Genomic DNA, 24,662 nt, shown 5'->3' with positions numbered 1-24,662 from the left:
TATGTATTCACCCTATATCCTATATATTTGCTTATCATTTATATACGCTATATCCTATATATATGTTTATTATGTATATATTCTTTACACTGACCCTAGTCGCTGACATCTTAATATCAACAGACTATTTCTTTCAATGAACTTGAATGACAAATTTATTTTATTCTATTGATTATCTTGAGGTTATTAGATAAAGTCAGTTTTGATTATACATAAAACTACATACATACCTTGATAAACTAGGTGTTAAAATTTTTGACAAATCTACAGTGTTTCTTGACACACATTTATGTTCCTCTCTAGAGGAACTAAAATAAAATGTATCATTAATGATTATAATTTTTCAGATGAGCTGTTTGGCAGACTTCTGTGTTAGTTTTACTAAAACATTAAATATTATATCAATGGGTACAAGAAATATGGGTGAACCTCTGATTAATCAAGAAATAAAAATGACTGGCAGTGAGGAGTCGATGACCAACTTAGATAATTCTCTTACTCAACTATCCAATACTTCTCCTCCTGGTAAGTTTAGTTAATTTTTTTCCTAGTATGTGCTAATTAGATTAATTGACATTTCTCATTGCTTACTAAAAAATTGATATATATTAAATTAGTTTTATTTTTAACCATTTTGAAGAAATATTGGAACATTTTGTTCTGCCAAAATAAAATTGAGAGTTAAGTATTTCTAATCAGAGTCTTTAGAAGAACCTATTTGTCTTACTTTAAGTTAATATATAATTATGTTTAAATATATACTATACAAATAACACCAGAATATATTTCTTTATTATAATTTTATTCTATTCTATTTTCATGAAGGTAATACTTGTTTTTTTTTTTGCCATCTAGAAGATGACAAAAAAGGTGGAATCAAATTTTCTTGTTGGCTACAGTGGACTTTAACCAAGTTGACGATCTCTCTGTATGCAAAGCCTTTGCCAACATCAACAGAGTCGATGAAGTTGTCTCTAGAATTAGAAGACATTATTTCATCAATAGATATTGACTTGGTTCATGAAAAACTAAAAATGAAAATTGGCTCTTCTACCATTAAGCATTATGTTAGGTTTGTATTTCTGATTGTATATTTATAAATTAGGCACTTTTCTGTTATTTCTCTTTAATAATAAATTCTATTTGTTTTTCTATTCTGTTATCCGTGCAGTGATCCTAATAATGGTTGGAGAGTGGGTTGTTTTGGAGGTATCATGATGCGAGCCCATGAGTCAAGTGGAAACAACTCAGAATTTCTTTCCCTCACCATTACTCGTGCTACAGCCGCCAATGTTCATAAGAGGATTGCTTCTTCATCAAAAATTTCTTATAAGGTATAATTTCTGGATTTCAGATGTCTTGAATTTATTACATATTTATTTTCTAGAAGTACATAAATAAATATCCAAAATATTCGTTCAAAAGAGTTACTCTGTACTTTAATAGGGACAATAGTTCATTCATAAAATATGAGTAAGGTTTGATTTAATGCCTCAAAAACTGCCTTTTAAAATAGGGACTTTTCTAGCTTCACCCAGGGGAAGAGGGAAATGTTCCATGGTCATGAAAGACCTTAGGTCAAAAAATACCATTAGCCTAAATAATATGTATATAAATAATATAATAAAATATAAATAAACCACTTCCCCTCTCCTTTGCAGTTGATGCAAGAAAAATCCTGAATTTCAAATGGTACTATCTCTAAGCTCTCATATACCCCATGACAATAGGGTTGTGGAGCAACTCCTAGTGAACAATAGAACTATAAATAATTGTTCTATGACATTTTATATGCCGTTTTTGAGAGTGAGAATTTAAAATAAATATTGGACCATACCCGGACCAAATTCCATTTAATGTGTTTGGATATGGATATTCATGATTTCCATAAAAAATTATTATTATTTTTATTGAAATTTTCATTGAAGATAAGTACAAGAAAAAGTCATCATATAAGTCTTGAAACAAGTTCTTATGACAATTAAAATTAAATATCCCAAAATGTACTTTTTTCATAGCTTTTACGAAAGGTTGTTGACCGATTTCTAATCTTGGAGGGCTAATCTATTTCTGTTCTTTTATGTACTTTTTTTTTTCTTAAAACTGCAGATTATGCCTATTTTGATTTATTAGTTTCAATACCAAAGGAACCTTTGTGATCGATCAAGAATTAAGAAACTCTATCATCTGCTGCTCCCGGCTTTTCTGCAAGACTATTTTGAAATTTGGTACTGAACTCACAGGTTATGTCAGCATCATTGTCAAATCACAACAAAATTATCTGCCATTTTGTTTCTAAATGGTAGCTGACCAGAGGTTTTATTGGCCTAGATTTTCTCAGCCTTCATTGTATGATTATGTAATCGTTATACCAAAGCCTTAAAAAATCATTTTTGTTAGTTCAAAATTTAAAGTGTTACAAACTTGCACATGTATGTCAATTATTACAGAAATAATACACTATTGTGTAACCAGTTGGAGCTGTTTTCTAAATATAAATGAGTTTATAAATTCTATTTAAAATTTAAAGTTTAGCTTTACTATTATATGATAATTCCATTTAATAAGCTGAAATGATATTGAAAAAATATAATCATTACTAATTAATGGATGCCTAATGAGGCTACAAATATTGTAGATTCGAAAATGGTTGGGGAAAATTCGGAAAAAAAATGAGGAAAAGTCAGGGAATTTCTGAAAGAGTTACTTTGCTATAAATTATGAAGCATTTGTCATTAGTTTTTATTTTAATTTGAGTTTTAATCAAATGTGATATTTATTACTCTCTACATGTTTTTAGGAACTATCTGCAGGCCAAGGTCCTGAAGATAGAAATGTTGTGGAAATTGTGATAAAGCTTGAACCGCTAGATTTTGTCATTTCCCCTTTGGTTTTGATGAGGTTCATGTCGATCATCGAACCAATATTGGCCCAATCGGAACCTCTGTCCCAGCCCAGCTCTCCTCCAGGGCCACCTCTCACTCAGTTCACGACTGCTGATCTACCACTGGTGTATTTTGATTTGCAACAAGTCAGAATATTTTTGTGTTCATCAAATCAACCATCGTCCAAGCCTGATACAATTGCTATACAGGTAAGAGAAGATATTGTTTTATTAGTGTAATGTTTACTGAAAACTTGAATGATACTTATTTTGAAGAATTTGATTAAGGTTCATTGTTATTTTGGAAAATTAAAAAAACACGATTGTTAAAAAAAAAGGTAATGTTTCTTTGAAATCAAGAATTAGTTGAAGCACTTGTGTTTTTTTAACCCGAATTGAAGACAAACAATTTCTGCAGCAATACCTTGCTATGATTTTCTATTTTAATTAAATATAATGAAATCACAAAATTATTATTGTTAGAAACAAAAATTCTATATATTTCTTTTCCAAAGCCAATTGTGCTGGTTGAGGGGAGTAAAAAAAAATACCAATTTAAAGAACGAAAATATTAAGCTTACTTTATTCAATATGCTAATAGGTTTACAAAAATAAAAAATAATATACAGTTACAATTAAAAGGCAATCCAGTCCAGTTCAATATCAAACTGAATTAATATACAAAAGGCAGGTGGCAGGAGATCCATTTCATGCTGTCTCTTTCATCTCTAAACTTAAACTAAAAACTGAGCTCAATGATCCCTTTGTTCTAAGCATTCCCGGCCTATACCACATATAGCAAAGTAGATATCTCCATTTTCAGCTATTTTCTTTCAATATTTGAGAAAATACATCTCAAAGACTATTTGATCTGCACAAATCAGTTTGATCTCAAATTATAAAATATCAGTTTATTTATAGTTTATAAGTGTAGTCAATAATATTTGTCAAAAAATAGCTTCTTTATGTCTAAATGGGTAAAAGCTGAAAAAAAAAAGTGCAAAATGTCAGCTGTTTTTGAACTTGTTTGGGGTTTTTACCCTGAAGGACCAATTCTTGACAAATATTAATGTATTCATTTATAGACTAGATCAATTTTTTTAGAATTTGGGATTAAACTGGTCTCTGTAGATGCTGTAAGATAAAGTTTCCCAAATATTGGTAAATGTAAAACAAGCAGCCAAAAATGGAGCTATTTACTTATAGTTGCAGATCTCTTGATTTTTTAATTACTATTCTTATTGAAAATAATATATGTAACAATAGCATACTCCCTTCATTCTGTTTTAAAAATAAATATCAAGTGGTTAAAACTAATAAGTTGAAATATGAAGCTATATGCTAACTTTTTAATCTTTCATAGTTAAAAATATTCTAAATGCAGGTTATCATACTTGCAATAACGGTTGATTAGGGTAAATGAAACTGATTTTTGACTGGCATTGTTAACTTACCATTTTGATTTATTCAGCGATTTTTATAATTGTTATTGTTATTATTATAGATTGATGATATTACTGTCCGATCCGAAGCAGTAAATCCAGTATCTCGAAAAATTTTACGGTCAGGCCTAAGTAGGATGACAACTGTGCCTGGATCGAAAAATGAGGATCGACAGTATCAGTTAGATCTATCCATTCAAATTAATACAGGTATTTTTTAAAGTAGAAATTTTTGTTCTTATAATCTACTTCGTTAAAAAAAAAAAAATGCCATAAATAAATAACTTTTTGTAGTCTGACTATGTGACATTTCTAGGTAAATGGAAAGATCTTGAACCACTTGTTTGTGGTAATTCTGACACAGATGAGAATCCAGCTGTCACATGGAATACTGTCGGAGCACCTCAAACCGAAGAAGGAGAGCATATGGTTTCGATTCTCAATAAACTTGGCATTTCTTTCATTCTTGCACCACCGATTCTCACAGCAGGGGTCCTCGTTTCAGGGCTGTATTTTGAAGTAAGGATAAATGTGCAGAAATAATTTGAACCTATTTTATAAAACATTGGATGGAAATAGTGTGTTGCTGTAAGTAATCTAGAGGAGGCATGATGAGTCATGAGTCAAATTTGTGATAATTCTAATAGTATTACTGATAGTGTAAAGAGAGTTATCTGCCATAATTTTTTTTCAATAAAGGATTATATTTAGTTTGCAAAAAAAAAACTTTATGTCACATATAATTAAGATTTTCCTACCAATCATTTCAACTTTTCTTTTTGAAAAATTAAAGTGACTCTAATTTTCATTGTTAAAAAAATATCTTCTAAGGATGTTTTCCGAAGCTAAAACTAATAAAATGGAAGAAATTGAATCCCTGTTATAACCTAAAGGATCTCAAACTTCTTGGAATAAAAATTACTGAAATGAATTTTGTTGTCAGATTAACAGCTTACTGTTATTAATTGTTTTATCAAAATATTTTACACTTTCTAGTTGTTAAAACTAAAGCTTTTCAAAATGGGTTTGTGCATCTACATCAAATTTTTCTTAACATTCATTATGCTTTTACTATAGTTTTTTTCCCCTCATTGTTTAATAACTAAATATAAAAGAAAAACAAATATATTTTTATTTTCATTAAAGTACATGGGATTTATTTTTTACTTTACTCTGGGGTACACAGCTATCAAAAGTTTGGGAAATACTGAAGTTGGGTACTAGGGAAACTGAAAAAAAAAAACAAGTGTAGACAGTGAATAGATTCAAACAATTCTTATTTTTCTAAGTTATTTTATTTCTCTTTACCAACTTTAACTACTTTATTTTTCCTGAAAAAAAAAAAAAATACTATTTTTATAAATATTTTGACCAACTTTTAGCCCATAAATCACAGTCAAGTCAGTTATCTGTTTTAATATTTATCTTTTTTTTTGCTCTTAATTCTTAAAGTATTTTAGATGCTTTGAATTTTGTAGGGCAACATGATTTCTGAAGCAGAAATAAGATTGAGCACCGACCAGTTGAAACTTTGTTTTTGCCTTCTCTCTGAGTTAGCTTGTGTTATACCTGAAACAGCAGAAACAAGTTTTGATTTGGACAGTGGAATTGAATCTGCTGACGGATCAATAAATTTATCGTCTTTTAAAAGTAAGACTAAATACAGTTATCTAATTTTAGTATAATTATTTATATTTTTGAATATGTTTTCTAACTATATGTTTTTTCTCAATTTTGTAGATATTGTTGAAATAAAAAAACCTGCTTTGCCTCCATCACATATAAGCGTATCTACATCTACTTCAATTAATACCAGGGGGTTAGTATTTTTAAAGTAATTTTTTTAATAAATCAATTTTGTCATAGTTACAAGGAAGCAAGATTTCCCCTAAAATTTCACATAGCATGTATGTTCTTCTGCTTAGTTTTTAATTGTTGTTTTTAATTTACATATGACTATATCATTAACCAAAAAACTAAAAAAAGATTAAAGAAAACTAAATAACTTTTATTTTGCACAAATAAATAAATTTCATTTATTTGTGTATTTTTACTGACCACACCCACACCCATCTTCATATCAATCTATGGTCAGCTATTTACATTTCATTATAGATAATTCATATGTATCAGACCAAATTGATCTTTATTTAAAATAATGTACATGGATAATATTATATGATAATATAAAAAAAAATATTGAAATTCCTACTAACCACAACAAAGCCAGGCAGAAGAATGAAGGGTTAAGGCGGAGTGGAAATTCAAACTAAAAACAATATCTCTGAACATTCTGTACTAGTAGCTTATTCCAGAAACTTTTTCATAGTTACCCGAAACATAGATAATTATTCCTAAAATAGTTAATTATTCCCAAAATATTCATCACTTGTGTTTACTTGTTAATTTGTTTTGATCAAATTTGACTCTCCATATGTTAATCAAAGCCTTGTTTAACGTTGAATCTGTCGATTTTAAACAATACATTAAAGAAGGAAAAAATAATAAAATTAATAAATATTGGCATAGATACATCTGTATGTGTATAATATGAGGAACTTAGTTCACGCATTAAATTCTATGCTACATAAATTAAAATTTAGCCCAAGAAGATTTAAATGTCCAATTTCATGCAGAAAAAACTCAAAACATGCAAACTTGTGGTAAAACTTCAAAACACATGATTTTGTGCAAAATAAAATTAGTGTTATTTGAATATATTTTCCATGATTTGAATTTATGTTGAGGTTTGGTGGAATTTGAAGCTGAGGAACAAAAGAAGCAATTGCATGAAAATCTGGTCTCCATTCATAAGCATAGATTGCAATTTACAAAAATATGAAAAAAAAAATAGTCTGTGTAACTTTATTATATATTTAGTAAATGTTTAATATTCTCATGAAATGCTGATGCAATGTAAGATATTATGATTGATATGATATTATATATGTTATGATATGAGGAACGTTCTCCAGAGCTTACTTTTTTGATGTCTTATTTTAGACTGTTAATTATATTTCTTCCTTTTTTTAATTAAATCAATATTGTTACTATTTTTGTTATTCTAGGATACGACAGAGAACACAGGTTGTTCCTTCAGATGTACTAATCACCGGGAAAGGGATAACACTAAAGCTTTTTTCAACTGAAGATGGTAGTTCTTTGTTCTTACCGCTCTTATATGTTTCAATAGTTCAGCCTTACATTTCATTGGAAAAACAGGGAGATACAACAACTTATAAGGTTTGTTTTTAAACTGATATTATTAAAATATAAATAAATTATAATCAAATGATTTTCTGATGATTCTGTGTAGGTTTGTCTTTAGGTTATCTCCCAATTGCATAGTTTTTGAGTCTATAGTTTGGATTTTGAAATTAGAATTTGCTCTCCATATTTAATAACTAAAGTTTTAAGAATTTGTTCATTTTAATAATTTATTCATTACCTTTGTCCTTCATGTTCCATGTTCCAAAGTTTGACTGTGGTCATATTAGGAAAAAATAAACAATATAATTAAAACTATAAATAAAAATCTGGTGTAGTGAACGCATCACACCACTTCCTCTTGCCACCCTACATTATACCCTAAGTTGAATTATTACTATTTTTGTGATCTTAAGACTGGGGAAGCGAAAATTATAAACACAAAAGTTTTTATTTTTCTATTGCTTTAAAAACTTTTATTTTAGAGTTTCTTAAGATAGAAATAATAAATATAAATTTTGTTGCTCCTAAGAATACAATAGTTAAAGATAGCGAAATATAATACAATTGGACAAGATCAGACGGTCTTAGCTTTTCTCGTTCGAATTGGATACCTTTATTTTTCCTTTTTAGTTATTCATAAAATTCTTTGATATTTTTTATTTATCCATTGTTTATTATTGCTAGAACTGTTTGTTTTTTTAAATGAACAAAATCAACAGTATTTTAAAAGATTTTTAAAAATACATCATTTAAACCCTGTGAGACAATTTCAATGAGGGTAAAACCTAGTTGGTATTAGAGACCATTTAATTTTACATTTAAAAGCCAAATTTAATAAAAATTGTTAGTCATTTTAAAGAAAATCGAAAAAATATAAACAATCGATTCTATAAATTTGTGCTTCCTTTAAGTCGATTTTATTGAAAAAGCTGCTCACACCCCAGGCATATACCCCCTTAAATATGTAATTTCAGTTTTGTACGACTTTTCATTTTTGAGCTAGGCTGATAATGCATAGACCATTTTGTGAGACTTGGCTATTTGGACTCGGGGGACCTCTAAAGGTGTATTTCCGTTGATATCCGGAATTGCAATATTTTCACTTATTACATATATTTCATATATCAGTAAATGAAAGAGCTGAAGATCTCTAATTTCCTTTGACTATCTATAGCCAATACCTCATGCAGCTAACCACCTAGTTCATAATTATAAGTCTTTTTTAAGTTTTGTCATGAGTTAGATATAATTTTTTATTCCTAATTAAGATATTATTTGAGTTTTAACAAGCTTCAGTTACTTCGTTACTTATACTTCTAAGTTTTAATAAGCTTATATATGCTCAAACAAATATCAATGTTTTTACTGGCCATTGTTCCAATAACTTTGAGAATTTTATATTTTTGAATTGTATTATTCTGTAATACACTGTAGGGGGGAGGGAGGTTATCTACATATAACCAATCCATTCTATCATGGTAAAGAGGTCAAGTTTTCATTCCATGGAACTGCCACGAAATAAAAGTTCTCCAGGGTGGATTCAAACTGGTGCCTGGAGGTTGCTAAGGTAGATGCCTCAACTCCCTTGGCTACTAAAATAGTGGCTAATTATAGAAATTGTTTATAAATTGTAAAAAATCATTAACTTACAATTATAATACAAGTTATACTCCTTTTAAGTTTTACCTCTACACCTTATTTTCGATGCACTAAAACAACAATATTTTCCTTTTATTATAATCATATTTTATATCATGTCTTTTTTTTAATTTATTTATTTTTTCTTTTACCAATATTCATGTATTATTTATGTGTGAATATTTTACTGTGGGTGTGAAATATCACTACAATATATTTACAAATTGTATTATTTATAAGTAAAAACAAAAAATTGAATCTCTATTATATATTGTCTCACAAGGATAATAAAAGAAAAACTATAGAACCATTCCTTACAAATTTAAAACTCTATTTTAATTTCCTTATTTTTCAGGCCTCTATTTTTGATCTTGATGTAAGGCATGGCATAGATGATTTTAGGACCGTTTCCATCGAGAAAGATGATTTTACATTTAATTTTCTTCAAAGCAAGGAAGGTGATCCTGATCCATATAAAGGTATTCCACCCGCTCTTGCAAACTTCAAATCTTCTACAGTTGGAATGAAACTTCCTTCGGTAATCTATCCATAATGGTTCATTATTATAGCTTTTGTTATTCTTTACTTTGGCAACTTTTAATCTATCTTGAATATGTTAAAAAATTCCTTTATTGTTATAAAAAAGTTTAATGATGAGCTTTATTTATATTTATCGAAATTTGTTTTGTGTTTTAGGTAGAAATTGAGATGGGGAGGCCTCTAAAACTGTCTTTAAAACTTTCCAGTTTACAGTTCCTTAAATCGTTGCAGGCAATTTTTCCTCAGACCTCACCAGAGAGGTCCCTTTGTTCTTCAATAAATATACAACCCATCAATACGCTACCCAATAGTTCATCTTCTAATTTCACTTCTGCTGCAAGGTATTTAAATGTTTTGAAATATGATCTGCTTATGAGAGTTTCTTAAAAATTAAAAATCATATTTTTACAATGTAAATTGAACAACTAACAGCTTAACTTCTCTTCAAAGATACAAGATTTATTAGGTTCCATTTGTTAGTAATATCTTATTTAATTAAGTCTTCAGCGGTATCAATGGAAAATTTTCCAATTTTTACAAAAATGGAATGGTTATTTATTTATTTTCAGCTTTGTTTCTATCAAAGGAAGTTATGGAGGCCATCACTGGATGCAGTCAATCTCTTCCTTCAATATTACAACAAAGCAACTTGCAGTGGAATACTATCCTAAAGAATCAGGTATTTGGTGCTTTTTGTTTATAAAAGTGGTGTACTTAATAAATTTACATTTTTAATTTGCACTAAATATGTATTGTTTCAACATAGAACTTTAGCTAAAAATATATAATAACCCCTATAATGTAGGTCAGAGAAGTGCTGTCGTAAGTATCAGTGAACTTGAAGGAAGTGTGACATTCCCTAATACACAAATAAGTTTTAAGCTAAATTTAAAAGGAGTAGCTGCATCTGTTAGAGGCCGCCTAATACTGACACCATGGTCAATGGAGTGCTGCGCTTTTCTTACCTTAGAAAATTGGTTGTTGCAACACCTCTTTAGGTAATTGATAGTATAAGTCTTAATATTATTAGAATAATTTGTTAATATGTTTCAAGGGCAGGCTTAAAAATAATGCTTGTTGAATAAAATTAAAATAACTACCAAGATGAAACAAAAAGTACATTACAATACACTTATTCAGGTTCTAAATGAGATATTTATTTATCAACATAGTCACCATTAAGGCTAACAGATTTCTCCTAAGAAGCTTTTTCATTGTATATAGAAGCAGTTCAAACTACAAGTTTTGTTGAGCCTTTGCTGTCAAGTATGAGTGTAAATATTGGAGGATTATTGGTGCTATGCTACTGCTAACACAACATTCTCAACATTAGAGTTGTCTTAAAATCAAATCCTTGGCAAGTTTGCGATGCTTATCGTCTGGGTGTTTCTTTAAAAATGGATGACTTCACTGAGCTTAAACCTGTGTATGCATTTAAAGAGAAAATGGTTCTTTTACCTGCCATCTAGCTAGCACACTGCTTTAGGTCATTCTATTTGCGATAAGCAAACATGTTTGCATTACTTTTTAGGCTACAATCATAATAAAAATTAATGAGCTGTAGATAGTTGACTGTAGATTAATAATTGGAGAAGATGGTGGAGGGGGGAGTAGTGCGGTCAGAAAAAATACCAAAGCTCTTAGTGGGTTTTACAGCTATTAGCCTTATCACCTTGAATACTTGCTGTACATTATGCTTTCTTTATCTAGCCCTTATGAGATGCACAAACTTTCCATTTGAAGAAGACCCTGGTACAACTCACTCCTTTTTATAGTATCATAAGCCTTTAAAAATTCTATAAACAGATTATGGGTGTGGACGTTGTAATCCCTGCATCTTTTTTCTTTCTTTCTTATAAATAATCTGGGAGAATACTTAAAAAGCACAATGCAAGAGGCATACCTTGACAGTTATGATAATGTAGTACATCTCCCTTCTTCTGAAATGGTGCTTCTTTGTTCCATTCTACAGGCATTTCCTCTGTCTACTACTAATATTATAGAGGAATACGAATGTGTCTTGTCCATGCTTGAATAAATGTACAGAGAGTTCATTTAGTCCCAGTGCTTTATTATTTTTTAGGTGCTAAATTATTTTGTGGACATTATCATTTAAATGGCTTCCCATTCTCATTTGATATCACAATTTCATGTTTCTCTTCTTCCAGTAGATCATTTAGGGGAGCGTACTAAATTTTCATAATGCAGATAAATTTATTTTTATTGAGAACAATAACAACTTTAATACTTGGCTATGTTAACCATATTAATTTTCATTATTTGGAGAAGATGGTCAGGCTGGGAGGGGTGCGTTCAGAAAAAAAACATAAATAAACAAAAAATTTACTTATTCATGTTGACGTTTCAACCCGAGTTTCATGTCTTCATCAGAAAGTTTAGCTGGGCATCCTGGCTAAAACTGAGTTTTAACCAGTTTATACTGTATAATATGGTTAACATAGCTAAGCATTAAAGTTGTTATTGTTCTCATTAAAAAATAAATTTATCTGTATTATGAAAATTTAGTACCCTCCTAAATGATCTACTGGAAGAAGAGAAACATGAAATAGATATCCTATGAGATTGGGAACCCCTTTAAATGATAATGTCCACAAAATAGTTGACTACCTTAAAAATAATAAAGCACTGAGGCTAGATGGACTCCCTGTAGATTTGTTCAAGTAGGGAGGAGAAGACATTTTCAAATTCCTTTATAATATTATAATGGACATGTGGTAGACAGAAGAAATACCTGTAGAATGGAACAAAGAAGCACCATTTAAGAAGAAGGGAAATGTACCACATTATCATAAATGTCAATGTATACCTCTTGCATTGTGCTTGTTAAGTATTCTCCCAGATCATTTATAAGAAAGAGAGAAGAAAGATGCAGGGATTATAATGTCCACACCTATAGAATTTTGAAAGGCTTATGATAGCATAAAAAAGGAGTGAGTTGTACCCGGATCTTCTTCAAATGGAAAGTTGGTACATCTTGGACTATGACAAAGAAAGTGTAATGTACACCCTTGTATTCAGGGTGACATGGCTGATAGCTTTAAAACCCACTAAGAGCTTAGGTATATGCATTTCAGGTCTTTTGTTCAATTTGAACAGTTTGACTAAGGCAGTAAGAAGATCAAGAATAAAGAGTTGGGGAGTAATATTCAACGAATATATTGTTATTCTAGCCTTTGCTGATGACAAACATTGCTGGAAGCACCTCCACTGATTTGAAAAATTGTGGCGAAGTGGGCCTGGAAGTGTAGTGAATGAGCAAAAAACAAAATATATGTATCTAGGCTACTAATTGGATGGTACGAGCCATTTAATGTTTTTTCCAAACATTACTTGTTTGGAAAGGTGAATGAGTTAAATTATCTTGGTTCGTAGGTAAACTTAAATAATGAGATATAAGCCAAATTATGTCGGCAAATAAATGTTATTTTGGGCTTTAAGACCATTTAAGGAGCAGGCAATCATTCAAACTGATAAAGTGCAGGTATAAGATCCTAATAAAACCATGTTCTTACATACGCCTTTGAATGTTGGGGATTATCTGGTGCGAATGAGACTCTTCCTGAAATTTGAAAAATGACTTCTAAGGAGAATCTATGGCCCACTGTAAGCTAAAGGAACCTGGATAATATGTACAAATCCTGAATTAATAGGTCTTTATAGGTATGTAGACATTGTAAGGATAATAAAAGTGGGAAATCTTCGATAGGCCGAGCTTAGTTTTTGTACTAAGCTTAGTTAATGTACTATTTGTCTTCTTGACATGACCAAACCTGCACTGCCTCATTCTACTAAGCCAATCAATTGGTACCTGGTTGCTCTTTCTGTACCAAGTCCCATGCATAAAGAGTAGTCAAAAAAGCTTTTGTAGTTTCTTTCAATATAAATAATATTATATATGACTGTAATTAACTTAAAATCGATTGCTATTATAAAGAATAGTGAAGATTTATCATTGTTTCAGAGCTTCAATTTGTTCTGATATCTTAGCCATAGAGATTCATCCCTCTCAAATTGAAGCCATTCAAGAAATTCTTGATGACATCAAACCTTACTTGGGAACAAATGATAAAACAAAATTGAAAACAAAAGGTAATTTTGTAATTATTATTCTAATTTCTGTAATTATTATTCTGATTACTATTTTTATGGAGATTGAGTATCAAATTTAAATTATAATAAGGATTTTGATAGACTATATAACCATTTGTAATGTTTTGATATGTATTAGTGATTAAAAAACAATTTATCAAAAAATAGGAAATAGGCCTCATAAACATTCCCAAATTACTAAACCTGGCAATGATTTTCAATTTTTTTATTATAAAGTTGAAAACTGTCCAGAAATTTGGGATCTATAAAAGTTAAATAAATGAAGTTTTAATGCTTTCATGTATTCCTACTAGTATAGAAAAACAGGCTGTCTTACAGATTACCAACCTTTTCTAGTGGTTGTGAGGAGGTTTAGTGGCTTGTCTTTGGCTACTATTCATATTTTTCTTTTTTGTATTCTAAGCTTGAAAATTTTTGATTAATCCTATATTGAATTCCTTCTTTTTCCTCACAAATTGGGTTATTTTTTTGTAATTCCAAAATTATCATTTCTTCTTCTTCCAAAATTACTGTTCTCGATTGTTGTTTATCTTTTTATCCTAGACAGTAGAAGTAATATAGACATCATATATATTTATATTATAGATATCTTATAGTTAAAACTTGTTCCATGTATGAAAAATTATTTTTAATACCAACAGACAATTCCTTTTCCTCGAGGTTTCTTACATATTAACATTAGATGATAGTCTTGAGGATGAATTATTATAATTAATTATAGTGCATTGTAATTAAATTAATAAAAAAATTTTTTTTTTAATTGATGGATGTTTCATTTTCATGATGATAAGTAAATTAATATAAAATTCAAATAAATATTTTTTAAGTAAATATCAATTTAAATAAGCATTATATAATGTTAAAAATGTGATATTTAGCCAAATAAACTTTAAATACCTGTTTTTTTTATCATGATGACAATTGTTGTCACCTGCGTGTGTCCATGAATCTGTGTATACAATCAACTGATATTTTATTGTTTTTATAGAAAAACCTGCTCATAAAGATGAAGATGAGGAAATCTATAAAGATGATTTGCAGACTGGTGCTTTTCAGTTTACAAGTGGAATTGAGTTACCACTACCTTATCAAGTAACATTTCCATCACCTGCAGTTATGGCTTGGTCTTATCCACACCCTCGGGCTATTTCATCTCTCACCGTTTTACCTGTACCATTCACTGTAATTACAAGTTTCTTATATTTATTTATTGATTTTTTTAAACTTTAATTTAAATGATTGTATTTATAAGTTTTAAATATGATTTAATATGTTTATTCCTGAAGGAAAAATGTTTATTTTATTTTTTTTTAAATGGTTTATCTTATTTTATTATTTATATAAATGATTGAACATATTTTTCAAAATATGAAGGAGATGGCCCGGGGTTCGGTCAGAAGGAATTGAAAATAGTTAACAAATAATTATTTGCTGACGTTTGGCTCACTTTGCAGGGCTTTATCAGGGTTGTCGTGTTTAAAAGACAGCGAACGACTCGTTTGGGTGAAATGTCGGCAAATAAATAGTTAACAACTATTTTGTGTTCCTTTTGACCGCATCCCTCCTCCTCCTCCCCCGACCATCTCCTTCATATTTTATCTTATTCAGTTTTAATGATAGGTAAATGCCTATTTATATGTACTATTTTTGATTCGAAGTTAAAGTTATTATTGATTGGTTGCAGAAAGCTGTCCATGATACAGTGGAACTAAGTTTAGAGTACCTTGATCCACTTCAAGGTTGGTGTAAATGGGCAAAGGGGAAGCTGTCAGAAAGCCAGACATCGAAGGTGGAATTACCTAGTCAGAAACGAACAGCATGTGTTTGGAGAGTGATACTCAATTGTGATGACTTACCTATACAGTCTAAGGTTAATTTTTTAATTAAAAAAATTTTACTAGTAAAATATTCAACAATATTGTTTGCTTAGTTTGTGTTACTGGAATCTTTCTAATGGGAACTCTAATGGGACATCTAGACCAACATCTTGCTTAATTAAATACAAATCAAGTTGTACAATATAAGAACATTAAAAAAACAAATTATATTAATAAACAATAATTAATAAAATTAACAGAAAACATATGCATAAAAAATTCAAAGTTATCTGTTTCTGTTGGATCTTCAACCAGCTTTTTCATCAAATTTTGTTGATAATTAATCTATCGGACATGATGTTTCTTGTTGCTTTACTCCCAGTATATTTATTTTGTCCAGTATCACATTACCATTTGAAGCGGAATTTTCATGCAGTTTGTGCTCAAGAATGGTCTGAAATGTATACATAAACTATTTGCAGCTAGGATTATTGTGTTCCTTCCTCTCCTGGCGAACATATAGGAGAATAAACCTCCGATGTGGTCTTGCAAGTTGGGAAGTGCTTTAACATTTTTTGAATACTGATTGATCAAGTAGGAGTGATATTCATTTTATTTAATGGACATTAGCATATAATACTGTATTAATTCATGTTTCTGAATGTTAATTTGACGCGTCTGAAGTGCTTAAAGTTGAGCTTCCAAATCCATTGTTTTGTTTTTTTAATAGAAAATTGCTCTTTCAAAAAAAAACAACTCTTTGATTAGTGATGAAAAGTTTTATTTATGTATAAAAACTGTTCTATAAAATTTTAAATATACAAATTTCAATAAAATTTCTATTTTACAGAAATAAAAATTAATTTGTAATTGAAACCCTTTTGAAATTTAAATAAATAGTTATTTTTAGTCCCTGAAATTAATTTTCAGAAGTCTTTCTGTAATTCAGTCATATCTTTAATTTCAAGTTTTTTTCAGACCATCTTTTCTGAAGTAATATTCCTTTTGGAAGAAAATGATTCTAGTCTTTTTTTTTTTTCCATTTTACTTATAAACCATTCTTTCACTCAATGCCGTCTAAATTAGCCAGATTATGGTATACTTCAGCCATTTTAAGTTTAAGGTTAAATTTATTACATACCTCTGTTGAACTTAAGTTTCTTAAAAGAAACATAATTCCCTGGCTGGCCTACGATAATAGGTATATTGTATAATAACAGAAATATTGTATGAAAGATGTGAAAAATTTTTGTTTTTCAATACTAAGATAATAAAAGAGATGGATTAAATATATAAATGAATTTAAGCTGACATTTTAGAAGATTTTTAGTAGGTTGTATGTGATGATTGTTGGAAGATGGTTTGGGAGGCAGTCAAGAAAGGTACAAAAACCTACGTTTCGCTCCACATTTTAGGGCTGAGTACATAAAGGAGATCCAATTCTCCTTTCTAGAATCAGCCTTGCTATTTTTCTATCTTTCTTGACCACCGGAACCATTTTTTTCAAACTGACATTTTATTTTATGGAACCAGACATAAAGACATTTCGTAATGAATATGTATCATATCTAAAAATGATGACCATTGTCTTAAATTAAAAACATCAAATTACAATTATTTGATGGTACTATGTCTTCAGATGTTGGATATTGTACATTTTATTTTGGACAATTAATCTTTAATATATTTATTTCAGGTTTTAGGAGGCTGTCTTAGGGTGGACTCAATATTCTCTCGAAAACTGGTACCTGTTCTACAAATTTCAGCCAGTATTGATTGTCTCTCAGTTTGTCTTTGGGCCAAACCAAACAAATTACAGACATTGAATCAGTTCAGACCTATTGTGAACCCTTCTGATTATCCTTTTGCTACTGTTGCTGTTAACTGTTTGCGCTTAGGCTATCATTCATGGAGCAGTGGTAAGTAATTTATCATGATTTAGATCAGGGGTGCTCAATCTTTCTATAACATATGTCGCAACTATACTGCTTCTCCCCTATACCCTGCTACCTTCTCAATAATTATTTCTGTAAGATAGTAATTTTACCTTTATCAGATATATGCCATAAAACAAGACTAAATAACCCTTTCATCGCAGAAAGAATACTTGATTATTTTTTTTTAATAGAAAATTTAGAATAAACGATTGAAAAACCACTGGCTGGCCACATAAAAACCCCAATGTGGCATGCATCCTTAGGTTGGGCATCCCTGATTTAGGTTATATTTTTGTACAACTTGTTAACAATCCTTTTGTGTGCACTTATCTTTTGTAGATCATTGGTCATTGGTTTTATTAACTCTTATCGGTCGTAAGTCTCATCTCATATGACAACAGTGGTCATAGATCATGTGGGACATAATAAGGCACAAGATGTCAAAATTTGCTTTTTGTGAAATATGGGCACTGCTAATAAGGTTTTTTTTTTACCCAATTTTTGGGTATTTTTCATCTTAGCAAGTAATTGGTGGGGATCGGAGATTTCGGGTAAAATGGTTTTATGTTATATTTACAGCCCTAGAACAGTATTGCACTTGCCTTAATCAAGTTTTTTTAGTTAATCCTCAGACAATTTTTCTATTTCTTACAACTTATTATTTTTCTCAGATATTGAATTTTAGAACATAGGCATACCTAGACTATTGGCCATGACATATTTATTTTTGGGGCTCGAGATGGATTTATTTTTGAGGCATAGAAGACGAAAAACAACAGTTTATGTAATATACTGTACTCATATATGTATAAAATAAATAATTTCTACAAAAAATGTTATTCTTTCCATATTGCATTTTTTAAAATTAAAAACATAAATATTTTGGATATTTACCGGAATTAATGCTCTAATATTCTTTTAAAAATTATCTTGGTTTTAAAAAAATTAAATTTTTGAATAAAAATTATTCAAATTAATGGAATTTTATTGAAATTAAAAACGTGTTACAAAATGCTATTGGTGGGAAGGAATTTCTAACAATTCTTCATTGTCATCATTTTTTTCCATCACTACCTTGTATTGGGATCAAAATTTAAGGTGAGTTGTTATGAGTTAGTGATACTGGCAATAGATTTAGTTTAAGCCTGTACAGTTCTAGACAAACTTTAAGACGGTGACAGACTAGCTTGATATGGGCTTGAATAAAAATTAATTTTATTGTTTTTTACTAAAAAAAAATATAAGCCCATGTTGCTGAAAGACTAAGTACTTAGTAGGGGAAATAATAATAACAAAGTGCTTTAATTGTTCTGAGGTATTATGCACTTTTTGATCTTTTGCTCAAATTGAATTTCTGTGGGTCTTTAAATGCAGAATAAATTAGAGAAGGATTTGAAAATCTTTACAATTGCTCATCCAGCATCCCAGCATATATGACCCATATCATCTCAAACTTCAAATCTCGCCGATTAGAATCCGGCCTGGGAAGTGGACTTTTTTCATTTCGTAGCAATCCCACGAAGTGAAAAACTTGATCCTACAACATAGTTAGACTAGGTTGGTCATCTTTTTTCAAGTAGGTTAGAACAACTGTTTTGTAATTATCAATAATTATTTTTAGGTGAACTTGAAATAGAATTTGAAGGACGATTGAAGATGGAAATTTTGAATCCGCGAATCATGAAAGATATTCCCATCATACATTCGCTACCAATGAAAGTTTCATGTACATTAAATGATGATGGCCTTAATGTTGGAATGATGGGAGGAATAGCATCAGTTTTCCTTGCACCTCCAGTTTCCCATGTTGTTTATGCTGCTATTTCAGGAGATCCTATGCAGCCATTTATAATCTGCAATGACACAGCATTTACTCTGAGGTACCTATTGTTTTAAATAATAAATAGTTTTAATATTTATTAATGGAAAACTAGTCAAAAGTTCACAATATATTTTTCTATCATCCATTCCATTTATAATATAGTTAATTAAATCTGACTACTTTTAACCATTTAAAATTAACATGTTTTGGTAAATTAACTTTGTACTTGTTAAAAATTCATGAATGAATGAAGATGGTCCGGGTGGCATTCGAAAAGTATAAACTATTAATTATTTACTAGCGTTTTACTGCACTTTGCAGAGCTAAATTAATAAAAACAAGATACAAAAACTTAGAATATTGTAAATACGTTTATAAGTACAAGTTGACATGAAGTATTATGATGTAAACTACGAATGGGCTATAATATGATGAAAAGAATGTTGTAAAAATTAATATAAGCTGGATAAAAATAATGGGCTGTCCAAGATGAAAATCATTATTAGCATTTATACTGGAGAATGAGGATCTGTGAAGAATGCTGAGCTTAGTTCTAGGAATATTAATGGTGTCACATATCATCAATTCTGTGAACGTAAAGCCAGTGTTCAGTCGATACAAATCAATTTTTTAATCCAATCGTTGACATTGTTTTAGACATGTTGTAGTATAAATTTTATTAAATTTCATCAACTACTTTTGCTTACTAATTTGAAAAACTGATTTTCTGGATACACTTTTATTTCAACAATGGCTCATTCCATAGATTTTATTTTCAAATTCGTAAACTTGAAATAGAGATAATTATTTACAGAAAAAGCAATTTTATGAAGAAAAAAAAAGGGTGGGGTTCAAAAAAAGATCCATGTACTTGGCAGATATTTTAGTGTAATAATGGTGTCAATATAATTATTTAATCAATTGCAAATATTGAAATTTAGAAAATGATCCCAATCAAAACAAAATTTATGATTTTGTTCTCTATTTTTAGGCTTAGTTTCAATAAGTAAATATCAATGATGGAACAATGAATATAAAAACTTATTAGTAACAGAGAATTTATTGTTTTTATTTTAATGTTTTACCTTTAGTTTTAGGCAATCTGACACTAATGAAGAGATTTTTCTGGATAGTTTAAACTGTTACTTTTATTCTTGGAAGAATGCAACCAAGAAGATGGAATTACAGTTTTCCGTGAATCGTTTAGAGTGAGTATTATTTTACTTCATAATGTTATTGCATTTTTAATTTTGGATATTTTCACAAACTGTAAAATCCTGATGGTTATTATTTTTTTTCTGAGGGAGTCAGATCTTCATTTACTATCAGTAGAAAATAGAAATTAAAAACTTAAGAATATATCAATTATGTTGAAAAAAAACTGTACTACTACAAGCTTTGAAGGATGAGCGGTTGGGTACTTAGGAAGGAACTACTTTTTCTTAAACAACATTGTGGAAGGAGGTGATTTGTTCAAGATAACACTCACAATTAAGAGCGTTATTTTTTTTCACAATTAAGAGACCTAATTTAAAGAGGATGGGTGTGCCTTAGGGCTCCCAAAGCCACAGGGTTGACTCTTAGCCGGTTATGTCACAATCACCACAGGGTTGACTCCCGGCTGATTATGTCAATGAAAATAATATTGTAATATGCAGATTAATAAATTGGTCATAGTAAATTGAATATGTTTCGTGTTCTAGTAATCGAGTTTGGAGTGAAGGAGTCTACATTGGCAAAGAAGGAGTTTATCCTCTCGAAGTAACAGATAATGGTGGCAGAAAGATGACAGCGTTAATCACCATTAAAAATCTTTCTCCTGTAGTTACTCAGGTGATTTTTTAACATATCTAATTATAGCACTCTCTTAAAGCAATCCTGTTAAAACGTTAATAAATTATTTAGTTGGATAAATATACCTAAAATGAACTGTATCTTTAATTAACCAAAAGTGGTTGTCTGTTAAATAAGTAAACAGGCTGGTTTCAGGCAGTAGTTCATTTTTCTTAAAATTTAATTTTAATTTACATAAAACATCAGCATCATTTTTCATCAATAATATTGTGTTAAAAAAATTAAAATTTTCTCTTAACAATAATTTTATTATAACAAGAGTAATTTGACAATTACTCTGGAGCAACTCCTGTCTGGGGTCCCAACGTCTTTATATCTTTTTGCTTAAAATCTCCAAAAAGGTGTGTGTAGTATTCAGAACATAATACATCTTAAACCTACATGAAGAAAGTGCAAAATTTGATGACAATTTCATGACCTGGAACTCTCATGGACTTCAATAAATGGTATAAAGTAATGTATTGATAAAGTATCACAAGGATTATGAATAGATGTAGCTTTCTGAGAAATAACATTGAGGAAGGATCATATGTAAATATATCCTTATTAGAATTCGATTAAACATACCAAGAATATTGTTGGTATAGATTTTCATTATAGTAGTTCAAATGACCCTAAGGTCAATTTGGAGCTGGGACAAATGATGGTATTTGGCATTTATTGGATTGGATGGTAAAAAACCTCATAGAAAATAGGATATCTGGAAGGAGTTAAGTATAGTCTTAAAGATTTCAAAAGTCATTTATTTCAGTGAAATTGCAGTTGAAATAAAAAAATGAGAATCCAGGATTACAAATGCATCTAGTTCATACAAAGGTAATTTAATATCAAGATAAGTTTCAGGATTTTCAATATTACAGTAGTAAGACAGAACACTTTATACAGTAGTAATTCAGTTTATAATAACGATGTTCCCTTTATTTATGCTCACCTCTTCAACTTCTACACTGAGGCTAATTAAGGTTTAGATATTTGAAATAGGATGTGTTTCTTCACAGTGTATCTCTTTTGTATTTAATGTCTATATAATTTTGTATTTTAAATATTTTAAATCAATATTCTTTTAATATTTAATAGGTAACTTTTGGTGGAGAGTTGTTAGTGAAGAACTTACTTGAAAAGGATGTCAATGTGCGGGTAGTGGCTACTTCAATTTCAGAAAGACAGCGAATTATTCAACTCTCAGGTATGTTAATGTCATATCATGTAGTATAATAAAATATAAAATATAGATTTTGGGAAGCAAAGTAGCGAGGTCGAATGCTTGTGTCCTATTTTCAACAAACACACATCAAATCTCTTCATTTAATGATTATTGATATTGATGATTATATTTTTACATTAAAACTTTATGGCTTAATAATATGCAGGTGGAGAAAGATGTGCCAGTGTTATATTGCATAAAGAGTCGAATTATAGCCTTCGCCTAGCTCTTGATCATGGTTGGTCTGGCTTGATTCCTCTTCACAACTCGAACGCATGGCTTGTTAAAGGTAATATGTTTAAATATTCCATTATTTATTTAAAAACCTATTTTTCTTTTCTCACAAAACAACAAACATACTCTGTACTGAAAATCAACAGAGGAAGGTGGATGTAAGTTTTATCTGTTTTGTAATCCATAGAAGGCGGTTTTGTGGATTTCAATGATGTACGATATGTATAGGAAGGGCTTAATTTGAGGTGGAATGGGATTTTTAATCCTTTTACTTGTTAAACTATGTATAAAACATTTTCCCTCTATTTTGTGCACTTCCAGCAGTCCCTTTTGATTCTAATGAGCTGATGATTTTGGTGTATATGGATCATTTCCGGATAGAATAATACCTTAGATACCTTATTAATTTCAATCTAAATTTGAGTTTATTCGAATGTTTTTTATTTTTTTGTTTCTAAAGGTTTTTAAGGTTTCATATATCTCTGCAGTCTCCTCAAATTGTGTAAGAGGGTAGAAAATTTGTACATAAATTGAGTAATACTAGAGAAGTGTCTTTTGAAGGTTTCAGGTCATCCCTACCCTTTATTTCTCATGGTTTTTCACACCTCCTCACTTAATATGCTTATTGAAATAGAACTAGAAGATTGAAAATTTGTAAGTGAATTGAATTGGTTTTAGAAAAGATCCTTTTGTGGGTGGGTCTCAGGTTTTTTTCTTTTGCACTCACCATTTTTTCTCAGTTGAAATGTGTGTAATGTCTTGAATGTCACTCTACTGCCCAGCAAAATCACTTTTTATCTGTTTTTCAAACAAAAATGAGGGAAAAAATCCAAGCTAAGTGTATTTTTAAATATGTGGTTAGTACATTATAGGAACAATAAGATTACCTTTTGGCACTCTAGGCTTATTTGAAAAGTTTTTTAACAATATTAAAAACAAAAAATAACTTGTTTATTTTAATTTAATTTTTTTTTTGTATAACCTGATTTCTCACAAAAAAATATTATTTCAAATTACCATTATATCATTCATCATTTTTAACTTATAATATTTAAAACATAAAAATCTTACTTAACATTGATTTTATTTTTTATAGTTCCTCTGCAAGAGAAAGATCAATTCCTAAGTCTGTGGTGTCAAGTTATGAAGGAGGAAGATGCCAATCATAAAAGAATATTAGTAAGCATTTATTTATTAGATAAAATTATTACTTCCATTTACTGTTGCATCGACTTCTCTAAAAATGTAGTAATGATAAGTAATGATTATAACTGTTAAAGCCACCTTAAATTGACTAGGTCTTTTTTTTTTTGGAAAGCTTTAAAAGAACAAAAACAAGCTGGTTTGGATATAAACATTTATTTGGTTAATCTAAACATTTGAAAAAAAAAACTTAAACTAAAATAAACAAAAAGTGAATTAAAATAAAATAAAAAAACCTTAAACAGAACAAAACTAGGCAAACAAACTATGAAAACAAAAGAAACTTATTTACAAAATTAATATTTATATATAAAATAATGTACTGGATGACGACTATTTACTGTGGTGGTGAATCCGTTGGGTCAGAGATGAGAAAAGACATTGCTGAAGAAAGGATGATCTACTCCAATAGGTCTGGGGAAAATATTTCTACTTGTAACAGTAGTGTAGGACTAAAAACACTAAAAATGTCCACAAATAATACATAGGAAGATGGTTGGCCTGTTGCTTGGCAACCTCTTAACAACGGTTATCAACCCTTAGCAACTATCTCTATTACTTAATTATAACAACACAAATATAAATACACATTTTTCTTCTCAAATGGCTAAATCCAATTAAAATAATATAAATAAAAATAAATGTAATTAAATAAACACTAATGCTAATTAAATACTATTTACAATAAAACACAAATTAATTATAAAATATGGCGTTAACAATAACCTAATGGATTTTCGAGCAAT

At 29.6% G+C, this 24,662-nt stretch overlaps 1 protein-coding gene across 3 annotated transcripts in view; it reads left to right on the top strand.

Annotated features, from left to right (window-relative positions):
- The window catches only part of Vps13B (vacuolar protein sorting 13B), a 79,364-nt gene that overhangs the window by 25,358 nt on the left and 29,344 nt on the right, over positions 1–24,662 (top strand). For all 3 annotated transcript variants that reach the window (XM_014438439.3, XM_014438438.3, XM_014438437.3), the window contains exons 23-45: positions 348–525; positions 856–1,072; positions 1,172–1,334; positions 2,801–3,094; positions 4,389–4,536; positions 4,643–4,845; positions 5,805–5,976; positions 6,067–6,145; positions 7,395–7,569; positions 9,530–9,712; positions 9,871–10,055; positions 10,284–10,393; positions 10,520–10,712; positions 13,697–13,824; positions 14,834–15,027; positions 15,530–15,715; positions 17,359–17,581; positions 19,221–19,479; positions 20,513–20,629; positions 21,125–21,254; positions 22,353–22,461; positions 22,646–22,768; positions 23,810–23,892. In XM_014438439.3, the coding sequence (XP_014293925.1) occupies positions 348–525; positions 856–1,072; positions 1,172–1,334; positions 2,801–3,094; positions 4,389–4,536; positions 4,643–4,845; positions 5,805–5,976; positions 6,067–6,145; positions 7,395–7,569; positions 9,530–9,712; positions 9,871–10,055; positions 10,284–10,393; positions 10,520–10,712; positions 13,697–13,824; positions 14,834–15,027; positions 15,530–15,715; positions 17,359–17,581; positions 19,221–19,479; positions 20,513–20,629; positions 21,125–21,254; positions 22,353–22,461; positions 22,646–22,768; positions 23,810–23,892 (3,852 nt within the window). The remainder of the gene's footprint in view (positions 1–347; positions 526–855; positions 1,073–1,171; positions 1,335–2,800; positions 3,095–4,388; positions 4,537–4,642; positions 4,846–5,804; positions 5,977–6,066; positions 6,146–7,394; positions 7,570–9,529; positions 9,713–9,870; positions 10,056–10,283; positions 10,394–10,519; positions 10,713–13,696; positions 13,825–14,833; positions 15,028–15,529; positions 15,716–17,358; positions 17,582–19,220; positions 19,480–20,512; positions 20,630–21,124; positions 21,255–22,352; positions 22,462–22,645; positions 22,769–23,809; positions 23,893–24,662) is intronic.

This window comes from Halyomorpha halys, unplaced genomic scaffold (genome assembly GCF_000696795.3).
Source record: "Halyomorpha halys isolate HHAL.00 unplaced genomic scaffold, Hhal_1.1 Scaffold58.1, whole genome shotgun sequence".
NCBI lineage: Eukaryota > Metazoa > Arthropoda > Insecta > Hemiptera > Pentatomidae > Halyomorpha > Halyomorpha halys.
The sequence above is the reverse complement of the archived record's forward strand: the minus strand, read 5'-3'. Positions and strand labels throughout refer to the sequence as shown.